The 16,984-nt window shown below is 49.4% G+C and overlaps 3 protein-coding genes across 3 annotated transcripts in view; 2 read left to right on the top strand and 1 right to left on the bottom strand.

Annotated features, from left to right (window-relative positions):
- The window catches only part of LOC141192283 (gastrula zinc finger protein XlCGF66.1-like), a 364,897-nt gene that overhangs the window by 255,084 nt on the left and 92,829 nt on the right, over positions 1-16,984 (bottom strand). The gene's annotated exons all lie outside the window — the stretch shown is intronic.
- Positions 213-15,058, top strand: LOC141192275 (uncharacterized). The gene is made up of 5 exons (XM_073661770.1): positions 213-464; positions 14,201-14,341; positions 14,471-14,650; positions 14,734-14,857; positions 14,937-15,058. Exons 1-5 carry the CDS (start codon positions 213-215, stop codon positions 15,056-15,058), a joined length of 819 nt encoding a protein of 272 aa, XP_073517871.1.
- Positions 15,850-16,798, top strand: LOC141192240 (fucolectin-like). Its single transcript, XM_073661735.1, has one exon. The coding sequence runs from the start codon at positions 16,206-16,208 to the stop codon at positions 16,743-16,745; it is 540 nt and encodes a 179-aa protein (XP_073517836.1). The 5' UTR covers positions 15,850-16,205; the 3' UTR covers positions 16,746-16,798.

The following is a 16,984-nucleotide window of genomic DNA, read 5'->3' as shown; positions in this document are numbered from 1 at the left end:
TAAAACCCCAAGAACAGTCCAGGACATTATGTTTCGGGGGTTTGGTATAAAAGAAAAATTGCATATTTCCGGTTAGTGAAAGAATTGAAATGCTCATTAATAGGGAATGAAGGAAGCCTGAGAAAAAGGATCCACTGCCGTCGTCATCCAAAAGGAGGTGTCTGTTTGATGAGGAAGAAGCAGCCATGTGGGACAAAACCCCTAAAATAGACATGGCGGTGGCCAAGTCAACCAAAAGATCTACCCTGCCCTTTGAAGATCCTCTTGATAAAAAAGTGGATGTGTATCTGAAGCAGATATGGAAGTCTTCAGAAGGGGCAATAAAACCAGCAGTTTGGGCAACCTGCATGGCCAGATCCATGATGATTTGGTTACAGCAGTTAGAGGATAAGATTAAGAACAACGTCCCTAAGGATATAATTCAAGGAGCAGCTACTTTCCTCGCAAACGCCTCGACAGACTCAGTGATGTTTGCAAACAGATCGGCAAACCTATAAAAAGCTGCACTTAGAGCACTATGGCTCAAGAGCTGGCCGGGAGATGTTCAGTCCAAGGTCAAGCTATGCCCAATTCCATGCGAAGGAGAATTTCTCTTTGGACGGGTACTAGATGATATACTGGACTAGGCAGGAGATAAGAGAATTTCCCAGAGGTGCCAGTGCAGGAGCAGGGGAAGGGATTCTATTCCCCCTATTCCTAATAAAAAAAAAACAGATGGCACCTTCAGGACCATAGTGAACTTGAAAGAAAGGGGTGAACAAATTTCTAGTCTACTGGCCCTTCAAAATGGAGACCATAAAATGCTATTTCCAGAGTGTTTTATATGAGATTGCTAGATGTGAAGGATGCCTATGAACACATCCCAATCTATATGGAAGAACAGAAATTCTTGAGGGTGGCCTTGTATATAAACGAACAAGTCGGGCACTTCTAGTACAGAGCGCTACCCTTTGGCCTATCTATGGCTCTGAGGGTATTTACAAAAATTATATAGAAGTCGCAGTGCATCTCCGGTAGCAGAATACCCTAATAAATCCTCTACTTGGACGATATTCTAGTGGTAGGCAGGTCAATAGAGCACTGCAGTTGTCAACTGATAACAATCAGAACCATTCTGACCAGGCTGGGATGACTGCTAAACCTATAAAAATCAAAACTGGAACGACAGAGGGTTCAGTCATTCTTAGGACTTGAGTGCAAAAAAGCAGACTTGTCTACTGCAGGAAAAAAAGGACGACAAGGTCATGGTTAGTCTTGAGCCAATTTGTTCGGCATGTGAAATTCGGGTTCGTATTCGGGGTTCCGACTTGTTCGCGCCAAAAAAATCGGCTCTGCCCACGAACATCCCTGATTTTCCATGCTGTCACGCAGATGTTATCTCCGGTGGGGCGTGATCTCGGCCTCCCAGGTTTCCTTGGAGATGTCTAGGAGACCCCTTGGATGCCGGCCATATAGAAGCTCGAATGGAGAGAAGCCAGTGAAGGCTTGGGGAACTTCTCTGACGGAGAAAAGTAGAAACGGAAGCAAGTAGTCCCAGTCTCAACCATCCTTCTCAATGACCTTTTTGAGCATCGCTTTCAGGGTCTTATTGAAGCGCTCCACCAGGCCATCAGTTTGCAGATGGCAAACGCAGGTTCGCAGCTGAGTAATCTAAAGCAGGGTTCCCCAACTCCAGTCCTCAAGGCCCACCAACAGGTCATGTTTTCAGGATTTCCTTAGTATTACACAGGTGATAATTCCATCACCTGCACAGGCAATAATTCCATCACCTGTGCAATACTAAGGAAATCCTGAAAACATGACCTGTTGGTGGGCCTTGAGGACTGGAGTTGGGGAACCCTGATCTAAAGCACTTTGCACAGCTCCTTCATCACCTTGCTCATGAATGGGGTTCCTTGGTCCGTCAGGATTTCCTTCAGCAGGCCGGTCCTAGCAAAGATGTTGACAAGTTCCCGAGCTAAGTTCCGTAAGGGTACCCCTTCGGGGTACCGGGTCGCATAGTCCATGACGACCAAGATGTATTGATGGCCCTGGGCCGATTTAATTAAGGGACCCACGAGGTACATGGCAATCTTCTCAAAGAGAACTTCTATCACAGGTAGTGGAACTAAGGGACTACGGACTTGGGAGGTGGACTCGGTTATCTGGCAGGTGGGGCAGGACCTACAATAGTTTAAGATCTCCCGGTAGCATCCTGGCCAATAAAACCTCCTCACTATTCGCTCCTGAGTTTTTTCAACCCCTAGGTGTCCCCCCCCCCCCCCTAGAATATGTGAGTGGGCCATATCTAATACCCTCCGACGGTATGGCCCAGGAACTAACAGCTGTTCCACTACCTCTTCACCTTTGTTTGGTTACCTGGTACCCCCTGAATTGCAAAGTGTGGGTACCGCCCCCGACTCTTGAGCAACACCATTACAAACCGTAACATTGTCCCACGCCCCTTTCAAGGTCAAGTCCCGAACTTGAGCTGCCCCAAAGTTCTCTCCGGGCACCTCTAACTCAGGGAGGTCGGCCTCCTCAGTCACAGTCTCGTCCTCACCGACAAGGACACACAGTGGAAACCGATCCACTTCCAATGTCGACCGAGGTATTTCTAGGGTCCTGGCTTTTGTCTCCGTGATGGAGTCTGGATCCCTTCCCCCACAAATCCCAGAACAAGGGAAAATCGTGCCCCAATATGACGGAATGTATCAGGTCCTTGACCAACCCGACCTCGTGGGATTGGGCGCCACAGTCTGTTTCGACTGTCACTCTGGCCACCGGGTAGTTCTTGGCATCCCCATGTATGGAGCGGATGCCCAAAGATCTGGCGGGGATCAGCTGGTGGGGAAGGGTGGCACTGATCGAGGTCACTAGGTTCATCACTCCTTTAACGGACACGGCACACACCTGCGGCCCCTCGCCGGGTTGACAGTCCACACTGCAGGCTGGGTAAGCATAGTATGAACATCGTCTCCCTAGACTGCAGTCCATTGGCTCAGCAGACGTATGACACTGGGTGGCTACGTGTTCCGGATTGCGACATCGCCAACAGGTCACATCCTTCACAACAGACCTTGCAGCCCCTTCAGTGGAAGTGGAATGCCCCCAGTTGTGGCTCTTAACCCCTTCCGTGGTGAACCCACTCCCTTTTGGGCACTCCAGTAAGGGGAGCTGGCTATCTCGGGTATCCCCAGGGATTTTTCAACCACTTGGAATCTCTCTACAAGACCTATGAGGTCGTCTGCATTCCGACGGTCGCCCTGGGCAACCCAGGTCTGCACCGGCCTGGGTAGGGAATGGATGAACCTGTCCATTACCACACGCTCAACCATCTGGGCAGGAGAGGAAGACTCTGGCTGCAGCCATTTCTGGACAAGATGTAACAAGTCAAACATTTGTGAGCGTGGAGGTCTGTCGCCAGCATACGCCCAGTGGTGGACCCTTTGTGCTCTGACAGACATAGTCACTCCTGAGCGTGCCAATATTTTGGTTTTTAATTTGGCATATTCCTTTGCGTCCTGTAATGTCAAATTGTAATAAGCCTTCTGCGGGTCCCCAGTCAAATATGGCGCCAGAACCTCCACCCACTGCTCCAGCGGCAATTTCTCCCGTTCCGCTACCCTCTCAAAAACAGTCAGGAACACCTCAATATCATGCCCCGGGGTCATCTTCTGTAACGCTTTCCTTACCGTCTTCCTGATGTATGCATCATCACTTGGACTTGACGGAAGCCGTCGCCTTGCCACGGATCGCCTCTAAAAGTAACTCGATCTGCTGTTATTGGTGATGCTGATCCTGTTGCTGCGGTTTCTGGAGCTGAACTTGTTGTATCAGCAGCTTAGTGGTCTCTTGTTGCTGCTGTAGCTGCTCACGGTGCTGCTGTTGCATTCTCTGCTGCATGCTCTGCAACTGCTGCTACTGCATGGTCTGCTGGCTCTGCACCAGGTGCTTAATTAGCTCTTCCATGGTGCCGGACGTCTCCTGCTGGCTGGCAGCCTTCACCCAAGAAATCCACCGGTCTCTGTAGCAGGTACACGTGTTCCTGGAATCTTGCCCGCATTCTCCACCAGCTGTGGTAAGATAAAACGCCTCACTTGGTCGCTTCCGGAAGTAGACTCAGGAACCGTGTTTTCTCTGCAGCCTTTATTTAGTGCCATAAATCTCCGCAGCTCCAGCAAAACTAAACACAGCCTTACTGGCAAAACAACAAAACAAAAGATAAACGAAAGCACAGTCCATAGCAGTGTGGGATTAGCCACACAGGTTGTAGTCCCAGCATTCAGCTCCTCTCTGAGCTGTGGTCTTCCAGTCTGGAGTCTTTGCCACTCCAAACTCACAACAGAGAAAAAAAACCAGGACTGAACATTTAAACATTGTTCAGCCACACCCTGAGGTGGAGGTATGGGGAATGACATCCCTCCCATCTCTGTCATTCCGATAAAACCACGCTTTTTAAGAGTTAACCCCCAGCATATAAAATGCTGGCAGAAAGTTTATTGGTTCTAGTTCACATAGGCTAGCAACCAGTGTGACACATACCTCCCTTCATATACCATACCAGTGACTCTGGCACAATAGTTAGATCTTTGTCTCAACACTGCTCCAAGTCTCACGCTATGGGAGGAACTTGTCAATCACTGGGAAAGTCCTGGGCCAAATCTTCTTTTTTTTTGGGGGGGGGGGGGGGGAGTGTGAAGAGATGAGGGTCTGTGGGTGGTCTCGTTCACAGCCCCGCTGTCTTTAGATAGACCGCATCGGCCAGGACTCATCCCATTGAATTCCCACACTCCTTCCCCATGGGCATAATATTACTGAAACAGCATAGGGTGAGGGTAAAACAGTGTGGCACTACTTTATTGAACCACCAAACAGACAATAATAAATAGGACAGTCCCAGCAAATACACAAGATGGTGCAAAAGACAGAGTCTCACCCTTCCGCTGGCGCGCCGGAATTAGAGCAGCTGTGACTTCAGGGCATCCAATGCCTACTACCCCAACCAGTAGCACCCAGCTTTTGGCGGGCACCCACAGAGAGGAGGTAGTGGCAAGTTTAGGAAGCTAACCGAGTGCAGTGAGGTATGTGGCCTGGTGACCTGATTGTCAAAAAAAATCACAGAAAAAGAAAAAAACAGCCTTACCAACACCAGGTCAGATCACCAAAGCACAAGCCGGACGCGGCAGACCCCATGATAAAGGCGGGGGCCGCACAGGTGCAAAACACCGCCTCCATGAATTGTCAGATATGTGAGTGGCTGTGTAGCATCAACATTGCACACAAATGCTGCCTTTGGTGATCTGACCTGGTTTTGGTAAGGCTGTGACCTGATTGTCCCAACCTGGATTCTTCAAAACGTTTTTGAGGGTTAGGTGATGGTCAATTGAGCAGATCTGAATTCTTCCAGCTAGGACTGTGGTCCCTTAAGCTGGCGTCCTGTAGATTCTCTGTCTGGGGAACAGAGGCAGATTCCCCCCCCCACCCCCCTTCAATAGGTCACAACTATTCTTCAGGCCATCATCCACAGGTCCGGGGGAAGGTGAGATGTGGTCAACTCTCATTGTTTGAGTATTTAATCAAACTGCATAGTTTGTCCTTCCCTGCTAGCAAGTAAACAAGTTGCCTGGACTGATACAATGGTAGCAACATATTAGCAAAAATCAATTGTTCAATGACCTGCGTTCCTGTCATCCACGGATAGCAAGACAATATGCTGAAACAAACGTCAACTCAAGAGTCAACGTTAAGGCTCATATAACAATGGCCTATGTTTCTTGACCCACCAAAGAAGCACGTCTGGCTTAATCAAGAACAAATGCTGTGTCGTCACATTGGGGAATATGAGAAAATCACTGATGTTTAAAAGTTGTACAAGAGCTCAGGAGCGAAAGTGCGATAGGGACTTATCCGGTATGAAATAAAATATTTTTAACAGGGTTCTGCTAACCTGGTATGGCTGTGTTCACAAAACAGTTATCAAGACGTAGGTAATCAGCTGCTGCAGATCCACAGGTTGTCAGACCAAACCAAAGTAGATGGAGGAAAAACATGGATGGTCCACGCTGCTGGTAGATTGATGAAAGGATCAGGATACACAGAACTGTATTAATTGTCGTTTTATTATCGACACCTTTCGAAGTTGACACTTCTTAAGGATATAACCACATGTAGACACATATAACAGTCAGACAGCTTTATAAGAGGGGCATTCAAATAATGGCGCCAAAGAGGCCCATGATGTGTCAAAGTTCACCTTTTACCGTTATGACAACTCTGAAAAACCAAACGCTGATGAAAATCTGATCCAAAACACTGAGGAAAATAAGACTGGATTGTTAAGTATGAGAAAAATCACTGACGTCTGAATGAGGCCCTACATTGAAAAACCTGTGAGCTTTTACAAAGCCTACCTGAGATAAAATGGAGGATGCTCGGTTTTCATCGGGTACAATGGAAGATGTGCTCTATTTCAGTGTACCTCAGGTAAAATGGAGGAGGCTCTCCAGGCGTACCTCAGGTAAAATGGAGGAGGCTCTCCCGGTGTACCTCAGGTAAAATGGAGGAGGCTCTCCAGGTGTACCTCAGGTAAAATGGAAGAGGCTCTCCAGGTGTACCTCAGGTAAAATGGAAGAGGCTCTCCAGGTGTACCTCAGGTAAAATGGAAGAGGCTCTCCAGGTGTACCTCAGGTAAAATGGAAGAGGCTCTCCCGGTGTACCTCAGGTAAAATGGAAGAGGCTCTCCCGGTGTACCTCAGGTAAAATGTCAGAGGCTCTCCAGGCGTACCTCAGGTAAAATGTCAGAGGCTCTCCAGGCGTACCTCAGGTAAAATGTCGGAGGCTCTCCAGGCGTACCTCAGGTAAAATGTCGGAGGCTCTCCAGGCGTACCTCAGGTAAAATGTCGGAGGCTCTCCAGGCGTACCTCAGGTAAAATGTCGGAGGCTCTCCAGGCGTACCTCAGGTAAAATGTCGGAGGCTCTCCAGGCGTACCTCAGGTAAAATGTCGGAGGCTCTCCAGGCGTACCTCAGGTAAAATGTCGGAGGCTCTCCAGGCGTACCTCAGGTAAAATGTCGGAGGCTCTCCAGGCGTACCTCAGGTAAAATGGAGAAGGCTCTCCCGGCGTACCTCAGGTAAAATGGAAGAGGCTCTCCCGGCGTACCTCAGGTAAAATGGAAGAGGCTCTCCCGGCGTACCTCAGGTAAAATGGAAGAGGCTCTCCCGGTGTACCTCAGGTAAAATGGAGGAGGCTCTCCAGGTATATCTCAGGTAAAATGGAAGAGGCCCTCCCGGTGTACCTCAGGTAAAATGGAGGAGGCTCTCCAGGTGTACCTCAGATAAAATGGAGTAGGCGCTCCCTGTGTACCTCAGATAAAATGGAGGAGGCTCTCCTGGTGTACCTCAGGTAAAATGGAGGAGGCTCTCCAGGTGTACCTCAGATAAAATGGAGTAGGCGCTCCCTGTGTACCTCAGATATAATGGAGGAGGCTCTCCTGGTGTAAAACCAGCTCACCATAAAAGCCAGTAAAGTAAATAATATAATTAAGTGGAGGAGGCTCTCTTTCTTTCTTTGAGCACCTCAAAGAAAATCTCTCTGTTTCCAATTGAAAGAAAGAAGGAGGCGACGTAACTTAGCTCCGCTCCGTCCGCCTCGTACACGCGCAGATCCGCTCCGTCCGCCTCGTACACGCGCGGCTCGGCTCCGTCCGCCTCGTACACGCGCGGCTCGGCTCCGTCCGCCTCGTACACGCGCGGCTCGGCTCCGTCCGCCTCGTACACGCGCGGCTCGGCTCCGTCCGCCTCGTACACGCGCGGCTCGGCTCCGTCCGCCTCGTACACGCGCGGCTCGGCTCCGTCCGCCTCGTACACGCGCGGCTCGGCTCCGTCCGCCTCGTACACGCGCGGCTCGGCTCCGTCCGCCTCGTACACGCGCGGCTCGGCTCCGTCCGCCTCGTACACGCGCGGCTCGGCTCCGTCCGCCTCGTACACGCGCGGCTCGGCTCCGTCCGCCTCGTACACGCGCGGCTCGGCTCCGTCCGCCTCGTACACGCGCGGCTCGGCTCCGTCCGCCTCGTACACGCGCGGCTCGGCTCCGTCCGCCTCGTACACGCGCGGCTCCGTCCGCCTCGTACACGCGCGGCTCCGTCCGCCTCGTACACGCGCGGCTGCGCTCCGCACGCCTCGTACACGCGCGGCTGCGCTCCGCACGCCTCGTACACGCGCGGCTGCGCTCCGCACGCCTCGTACACGCGCGGCTGCGCTCCGCACGCCTCGTACACGCGCGGCTGCGCTCCGCACGCCTCGTACACGCGCGGCTGCGCTCCGCACGCCTCGTACACGCGCGGCTGCGCTCCGCACGCCTCGTACACGCGCGGCTGCGCTCCGCACGCCTCGTACACGCGCGGCTGCGCTCCGCACGCCTCGTACACGCGCGGCTGCGCTCCGCACGCCTCGTACACGCGCGGCTGCGCTCCGCACGCCTCGTACACGCGCGGCTGCGCTCCGCACGCCTCGTACACGCGCGGCTGCGCTCCGCACGCCTCGTACACGCGCGGCTGCGCTCCGCACGCCTCGTACACGCGCGGCTGCGCTCCGCACGCCTCGTACACGCGCGGCTGCGCTCCGCACGCCTCGTACACGCGCGGCTGCGCTCCGCACGCCTCGTACACGCGCGGCTCCGCTCCGTACGCCTCGTACACGCGGCTCTGCTACATCCACACTGTAAACCCCTCCTGACCCCACACATAAACTTCAGCTCATCCAGCACCATGACAACCAGCACAGCAGAGTCCTGCATCCACTGAGGCCCCTGATCATGTGACCCCTGACTCCTCCCCTCCTGTGACCTCATCACAGCTCCTGTGCGCACAGAACAGCCATATATGTGGTGGCGGCTCTGCAGGTGGAGGTATGTGGTGGCGGCTCTGCAGTCAGGGCTGCCACCAGGAATTTCGGGGCCCCATACTGTCAAAATTTTCAGGCTCCCTTGAGACTCTGCCCAGGCTCCACCTCCATCCCTCGAACCTTCTACAGTCCCACCGCCTACTCTTGGAAAAACTCCACTTCTGCACCCCGTCCTCAACAGTCACACATTAACAGTTCCCAGTGATCACCAGATCACATAACGTGGGGGAAAAAGTATTTAGTCAGCCACCAATTGTGCAAGTTCTCCCACTTACAAAGATGAGGTCGACCTGTAATTGACATCATAGGTCGACCTCGACTATGAGAGACAAAATGAGAAAACAAATCCTGAAAGTCACATTGTCTGATTTGTAAAGAAATTTTTTTGCAAATTTTGGTGGAAAATAAGTATTTGGTCAATTACAAAAGTTCATCTCAATACTTTATTTATCCTTTGTTGGCAATGACAGAGGTGAAACGTTTTCTGTAAGTCTTGACAAGGTTGGCACACACTGTTGCTGGTATGTTGGGCCATTCCTCCATGCAGATCTCCTCTAGAGCAATGATGTTTTGGGGTCTGTCGCTGGGCAACACGGACTCTCAACTCCCTCCAAAGGTTTTCTACAGGGTTTAGATCTGGAGACTGGCTAGGCCACTCCAGGACCTTGAAATTCTTCTTACGAAGCCACTCCTTTGTTGCCCTGGCGGTGGGATCATTGTCATGCTGAAAGACCCAGCCACGTTTCATCTTCATTGCCCTTGCTGATGGAAGGAGGTTTGCACTCAAAATCTCACGATACATGGCCCCATCCATTCTTTCATGTACACGGCTCAGTCGTTCTGGTCCCTTGGCAGAGAAACAGCCCCAAAGCATGATGTTGCCACCCCCATGCTTCACAGTAGGTATGGTGTTCTTTGGATGCAACTCAGCATTCTTTCTCCTCCAAGCACGACGAGTTGTGTTTCTAACCAAACAGTTCAACTTTGGTTTCATCTGACCATATGACATTCTCCCAATACTCTTCTGGATCATCCAAATGCTCTCTAGCAAACTTCAGACGGGCCAGAACATGTAACGACTTAAGCAGGGGGAACCGTCTGACACTGCAGGATCTGAGTTCCTGGCGGCGTAGTGTGTTACTGATGGCAGCCTGTGTAACGTTGGTCGTAGCTCTCTGCAGGTTATTCACTAGGCCTCCCCCTGTGTGGTTCTGGGATTTTTGCTCACCGTTCTTGAGATCATTTTGATCCCACGAGGTGAGATCTTGTGTGGAGCCCCAGATCGTGGGAGATTATCAGTGGTTCTTGTATGTCTTCCATTTTCTAATTATTGCTCCCACAGTTGATTTCTTTACACCAAGCTGCTTTGATCTTCACCATAGTGGAGTTTGGAGTGTGACTGTTTGAGGTTGCGGACTGGTGTCTTTTATACTGATAACAAGTTCAAACAGGTGCCAGTACTACAGGTAATGAGTGGAGGACAGAGGAGCCTCTTAAAGAAGAAGTTACAGGTCTGTGAGAGACAGAAATCTTGCTTGTTTGTAATTGACCGAATACTTATTTTCCACCAAAATTTGAAAAAAAAAATTCTTTCCAAATCAGAGAATGTGATTTTTAGGATTTGTTTTCTCAATTTGTCTCTCATAGTTGAGATCTAACTGTGATGTGAATTACAGGCCTCTCTCATATTTTTAAGTGGGAGAACTTGCACAATTGGTGGCTGACTAAATAGTCTTTTTTCCCCACTGTACATAGCCAGCAGCTTTTGTTTTGGCCAAAAGATTTTTAAAACCACCACCACGATAAGTTAGACTCTTCTGGCCGGGCCCTACTCTATTCTAACCTATTAAAATTTTCTTAAAGTACCCAATACTCTTTTTAGGTATATTTTTATTTATTTTTCTTTAAGGGAATGTGTCATACACATTTTTTAAAATGACCAATAATACCACATACAAGGATCAAATACCACCACACCATGACCGGACCACATATTACCACCACATAGTGACCGAATAATACCACATACAAGGAATACCGCTGCACCATGACCAGACCACATATTACCACCACATAGTGACCGAATAATACCACACAGAAGGGACAAAAAATGCCACACCATGACCAGACCACATGTTACCACCACATTGTCACCTTATTACAATACTGATCATTAATAAAAAACCATAATACTAATATTACCATAAGTGCCATTATACACCGGAGCTCTGTACATGGTATACAGTGTATAATGTAAGTGTACAGGTAATATAGTGATCATCAGTGACATTATACACTGGAGCTCTGTATATAGTGTCAGTGTACAGGTAATACAGTGATCACCAGTGACATTATACACAGGAGCCCTGTACATAGTATATAGTGTCATTGTACATGTAATACACTGACTCACCAGTGACGTCTCTAGTTGAAGTCCTTCATCTTCACTTTTCTCCTTCATCCAGCACAGACCACCATCACTTCTTCCAGCCAGGACTTGTCTTTGAATAAAATAACACAGTTATGTAGAGCATATTCCCCAACTTCTACATTACACAGCTGAATACAGATGTGCACCCACCATTAATATATAATTAGTCATTATGCAACCCACCATTCCAAATATAATTGTAATCCATCCCTGCGCCCCAAATAACTGTAAATAGCCACTTTCCCCACCTAATAAATATGTAAATTAATTAGAGCCTGTACTCTTTCCCAGAATTTATTACCAGTCACACTCCTGCATCCGCAATGCCCCCCACTCTGTACCTCCTGCTCCCCCGATTCATTATATTTACATGACCCTCTGCCCCAATTCATTATTTCCTGCTCTCCCCACCCCCACCCTCTATTCATCATTTACTCTCCCTCATCCCCCATTCACCATTTGCTTTCCCCACCCCACTCCCAATTCATCATGTGCTTTCCCCACTCCCACTTTTCAATCCACCATTTGCTCTCCCCACCCCTAATTCACCGTTCGCTCTTCCCACCCACCACTCCCAATCCACCATGCGCTCATCCTCCCCCCACTCTCAATCCTCCATGTGCAGCTCACCCCTCCACTCCCAATTCCCCATGTGCAGCTCACACCCCCCACTGCCAATTCCCCATGTGCAGTTCATTCTCCTCACCACTCCCAACATTCCCCCCACTTCCAACTCATCATTATGTGCAGCTCATCCACCCCCCACTGGCAATTCCCCATCACGTGCAGCTCATCCTCCCCCACTGCCAATTCCCCATCACGTGCAGCTCATCCTCCCCCTACTGCCAATTCCCCATGTGCAGTTCATCCTCCTCACCACACCCAACATTCCCCCCACTCCCAACTCATCATTATGTGCAGCTCATCCACCCCCCACTGGCAATTCCCCATCACGTGCAGCTCATCCTCCCCCACTGCCAATTCCCCATCACGTGCAGCTCATCCTCCCCCCACTGCTAATTCCCCATGTGCAGCTAATCCTCCCCCACTGCCAACTCCCCATGTGCAGCTCATCCTCCCCCACTGATAATTCCCCATGTGCAGCTCATCCTCCCCCACTGCCAATTTCCCATGTGCAGCTAATTCCCCATGTGCAGCTCATCCTCCCCCACTGCCAATTCCCCATATGCAGCTCATCCTCCTCCCACTCCAAATTCCCCATCATGTGCAGCTCATCCTCTCCCCACTCCCAATTCCCCATCACGTGCAGCTCATCCTCTCCCCACTGATAATTCCCCATGTGCAGCTCATCCTCCCCCACTGCCAATTCCCCATGTGCAGCTCATCCTCCTCCCACTCCAAATTCCACATCATGTGCAGCTCATCCTCTCCCCACTCCCAATTCCCCATCACGTGCAGCTCATCATCCCCCACTGATAATTCCCGATGTGCAGCTCATCCTCCCCCACTGCCAATTCCCCATGTGCAGCTCATCCTCCTCCCACTCCAAATTCCACATCATGTGCAGCTCATCCTCTCCCCCCTCCCAATTTCCCATCACGTGCAGCTCATCCTTCCCCACTGCCAATTCCCCATGTGCAGTTCATCCTCCTCCCACTCCAAATTCCCCATGATGTGCAGCTCATCCTCCCCCAACTGCTAATTCCCATGTGCAGCTCATCCTCCCCCACTGTCAATTCCCCATGTGCAGCTCATCCTCCTCCCACTCCAAATTCCCCACCATGTGCAGCTCATCCTCCCTCCACTCCCAATTCCCCATCATGTGCAGCTCATCCTCCCCCCACTCCATTTAATTTTTAAAAAAAAAATTAAATTGTCATACTTACCCCACATACGATCCCTGCAGCATCCTGGCGCTCCTGTTGCGATGAGGAGGTGCACGCCGCCACCGGGTGCTCCTGACTCCTGAAGTATGAAGGAGCTGCTGCAGCGGCGCAGCTTCAGTAAGGAACTCGGTGCCAATATGTGCGCCATCTAAGGCGGTGTGCGCCCCAGTGCTCGGCACTTTATTGCAGCATGGAGTGCCGTGCATGGAGCGCCGTGAGCAGACGCACAAGAGGGGGGCCCTGACTAGACCCGGCCCCTCTCTGTACTGCTGCTCACGGGGCCCCAAACAGCAGTAAGGGCAGTGATGCCCTGATGGCGGCCCTGTCTGCAGGTGGAGGTATGTGGAGATTCCCCATTATTGTCTCTCAGAATTTGCCGTTATTCACACTATGCGTCTATTTTGTGTCTGTTTTTTTTTGCATGGTGAAATAAATCATCCCTCTGATTGACCGCTGGCTGCTCGCAGGGAGGCAGCAGGGAGGCAGCTGACAATCAGTGTGATGTCGTCAGTCACGTCCCATCAAGAAAGCAGAGCCAAAGAGAAGCCGCTGCTCCGTCTACGTGACTCATTAGAAGCCGCAGAGTCACTGGCAGGAGCAGTCCGTGACCGCTCTGTTCCCGCAGACATTGAGGCAGGGCAGGCAGGCAGTTAGGAACTATCTGCCTTTTACTTCTTCTGCCCATAGTTATAAAAATAATATAGTCCTGGATAAACTCTTTAACACACAGCTATCATCCGTGGACAGGCTGTTCTTTTTCGTGGACCTATTCACTTGAATAAGCAAGTTTAGGGCAGGACAAGAAAATATCCCTAAATAATCTACTATGTCCGTGTTCACACCACGAGTGCAGCGTTCAGGCCAAACCTCCTCCGGTCCTCAAAGCGAAGCTCATTAACGGCCGCCATAAAAATCCACTTCTTCTTCCGGCATCATCCAGGATCAGATCCACAGATTACTGCTTTATACCGGAATCAGTGATTGTATTATTACATAGAATTATTGATGACGTTACATCTTCTCATCTTCTTCTCATTCAGGTCTCTACAATATCGGATCCTCTCAGTGAAGATCTTCTATATAAGAGAAGTTTCCTGTCAAAGGTTGATATGGACAGAGACAAGATGGCGGAGAGGATATTCCACCTCACCCTAGAGATCCTCTTCCGGCTTACTGGAGAGGTGAGAGATTCTGATGACGTCACATTACATCATTCTTATCTATGGGAATAACAGATGGACAGAACTGGAGAGGTGAGGACTCTGGAAATGTCTGGAGGGAGATTTATTAATGTGTCTCTCCATAACCAGGATTACATAGTAGTGAAGAAGACCTCTAGTGAGCGGTGTCAGAACCCTGTGTCTGAGGGATGGGGAAGACCCCTGAGCCCAATCACGAGGCCTCCACCTCACCCCCTGATACATGAGGACATCAAAGACCAGAAGATCCTAGAACTCACCTACAAGATGATTGAGCTGCTGACTGGAGAGGTGACACTGCTGGGAATGCTGGGACATTATACAGTAACGCTATGGAGGGATCGGGGGGATGACGGTATCATTGTATGTGTCAGGTTCCTATAAGATGTCAGGATGTCGCTGTCTATTTCTCCATGGAGGAGTGGGAATATTTAGAAGAACACAAAGATCTGTACAAGGACTTCATGATGGAGGTTCCCCAGTCCCTCACATCACCAGGTAATAGGACTAATTACACACGGCCTATAATTATCTGTATGTAAAGAATGAATTCAGTCCCTGTATGTGTTTCCTCCAGATCTATCCAGTAAGAGGACAACACCAGAGAGATGTCCCCGTCCTCTTCTTCCACAGGACTGTAAACAAGAAGACCCCAATGTTCCTCAGGATCATCAGGTAGATGGAGAGAAGGTGTCATGAGATCTCCCCTATGATGTGTAGACAGCTGTGAGGGTCTTGTGCTCAGTCTTGTTTTATCCACCAGTATTATATGTTTTATACTTGTGTAATGAGAGCGGTGGAGATGGCAGGATTAGAGCTGATCATAGATGAGACTTCTCCATCTGTTTGTGACTTTTACAATATTTGTTTCAGGGTGAAGATCTGACCCATATTAATACTACAGAGACATATGTGAGGGGTGATGAGCGGTGTAAAGAGGAGATTCCTACATATGACTACCCAGGTGAGTAGTAACCACTAAATACAGAGAAGTCACAGATCCTGTGGTCATTATATTATGAGTTTGATCACACAAGTAATTGACGTGCATTTTACTTGCAGATAGATTTGATGCATAACAAAAAAAGCTTTTTTTTGCACCTTTTTTGATTAACGCATTTTGGCAGCAAAGTTTCATTGGTTAAATGGGATTTTATTTGCTGCAGAAAGGCGCCATGTCTCCAATTGTAATGTAGTTGTGAGTTGCCAGATTACAGCTGAATGTCAAGAAGAGAGCCGGGCCACACACAGAAGTCAGGCAGGTGAACATCTAAGCTGGAGAAGCCAAGGTCAATATCTAGCAGCAGTACACGTCCCGGAAGGACAGTCAAGTGAGAAGCCAAACCATTCTGCGGTCAACAAGAAGTATGTAGGCAGATCAGAAAAGGGTTTAGAAGTAGGGTCAGGTAATAATCTGGTCAAGGTCCAGTTTTGATTCTCCATTGAACATTTCACTAGAAAAGATCAGTGACAATACACACAAAGGAAATAAACGTGTCTATAACAAAACAGGTGTAATTGCAATAATGTTCTAGGAGAAATACTTCATTTTCTGGAACAATTTTAAGGGCGTCAACTATTTCAACCATGACTGTGTACAGAGAAATGTGAGACAATATAGAGATTAAAAATACAATTTATTAGATCGCAGTTGAAAACACATAAAAATACAAAAAGCCATTTAAGAGGGATAAACGTAATCACAAAAAACAATGGAATGAGGCATCTGGATGAGTCCTGGATAAGTCCTAAGCATACAGCCTTGAAGGGGTATTCTCACCTCCAAAATCCTATCCCAAAATATAGTAGGTAGGATAATAATAATAGAAAATGCCTCCAATTAGAAATGTACTCCGAGTGTCCTGGGATCACCACGCTGACGTACCGACCCCCATCTTCTCTGATTCTACTGGGATCTGTGGTTCTGGCTCTGGGATGCGCTCCGGCACCTGTAGCCACAAACATAGCAAGGACCAGAGTGGCCTCCCAGGTGTCGGACTATCCGTATGCCACCAGGAGCATATTGGCTAAGAACGCCATCGATGGGAACAAAGACACCGACTTCAGTAGTGGCTTCTGCACCCACACCAACCTGGAGAAGGATCCCTGGTGGAAGCTGGACCTGGGCCAGAGCTACAAGATATCCAGCATCGCCATAACTAACAGGATGGACTGTGGTCTGGAGCGACTGATGGGGGCCGAGGTCCGAATCGGGAACTCCCCTGACAATAACATTCCAGTGTGCGGCACAGTCACAAATGTGGTCTCTGCCACCATGTCCTTTTGCTGTAAGGGGATGGAGGGTCGCTACGTCAGCGTGGTGATCCCAGGACACTCGGAGTACCTGTCGATGTGTGAGGTCGAGGTTTATTCAGACTCCAATTAGAAATGTGGTATAGTTCTCCTGATTCTTTGTCACTTATCCCATGTGCAGAGCATTGCAGTAGCTTAGGTATCCATAGTTATGACCACTAGCAACTAACTTGCAATGCCCTGAACATGGGGTAAGCGACATAGCGAATCAAAAGAACTATACTACATTTGTAATTGGAGATATTTGCTAATCTTATTTTTATTATACCTACTACATATTGGTATAGTTTCTCAGAGATGGGAATACCCCAT

This window comes from Phyllobates terribilis, unplaced genomic scaffold (assembly GCF_046119375.1).
Source record: "Phyllobates terribilis strain yellow unplaced genomic scaffold, ASM4611937v1 Scaffold_56__1_contigs__length_8794411, whole genome shotgun sequence".
Taxonomy (NCBI): Eukaryota; Metazoa; Chordata; class Amphibia; order Anura; family Dendrobatidae; genus Phyllobates; species Phyllobates terribilis.
Note: the sequence above shows the minus strand (reverse complement) of the source record. Positions and strands in the feature narration are given on the sequence as shown.

Excerpts from the sequence above, each read along its gene's own strand:
- LOC141192275 (XM_073661770.1), top strand. The coding sequence starts at position 213 with ATGGCGGTGGCCAAGTCAACCAAAAGATCTACCCTGCCCTTTGAAGAT. Across the intron at positions 14,651-14,733 it reads TTGAGCTGCTGACTGGAGAG|GTTCCTATAAGATGTCAGGA; the intron begins GTGACACTGCTG and ends TGTATGTGTCAG. Across the intron at positions 14,858-14,936 it reads CCAGTCCCTCACATCACCAG|ATCTATCCAGTAAGAGGACA; the intron begins GTAATAGGACTA and ends TGTTTCCTCCAG.
- LOC141192240 (XM_073661735.1), top strand. The coding sequence starts at position 16,206 with ATGTACTCCGAGTGTCCTGGGATCACCACGCTGACGTACCGACCCCCA.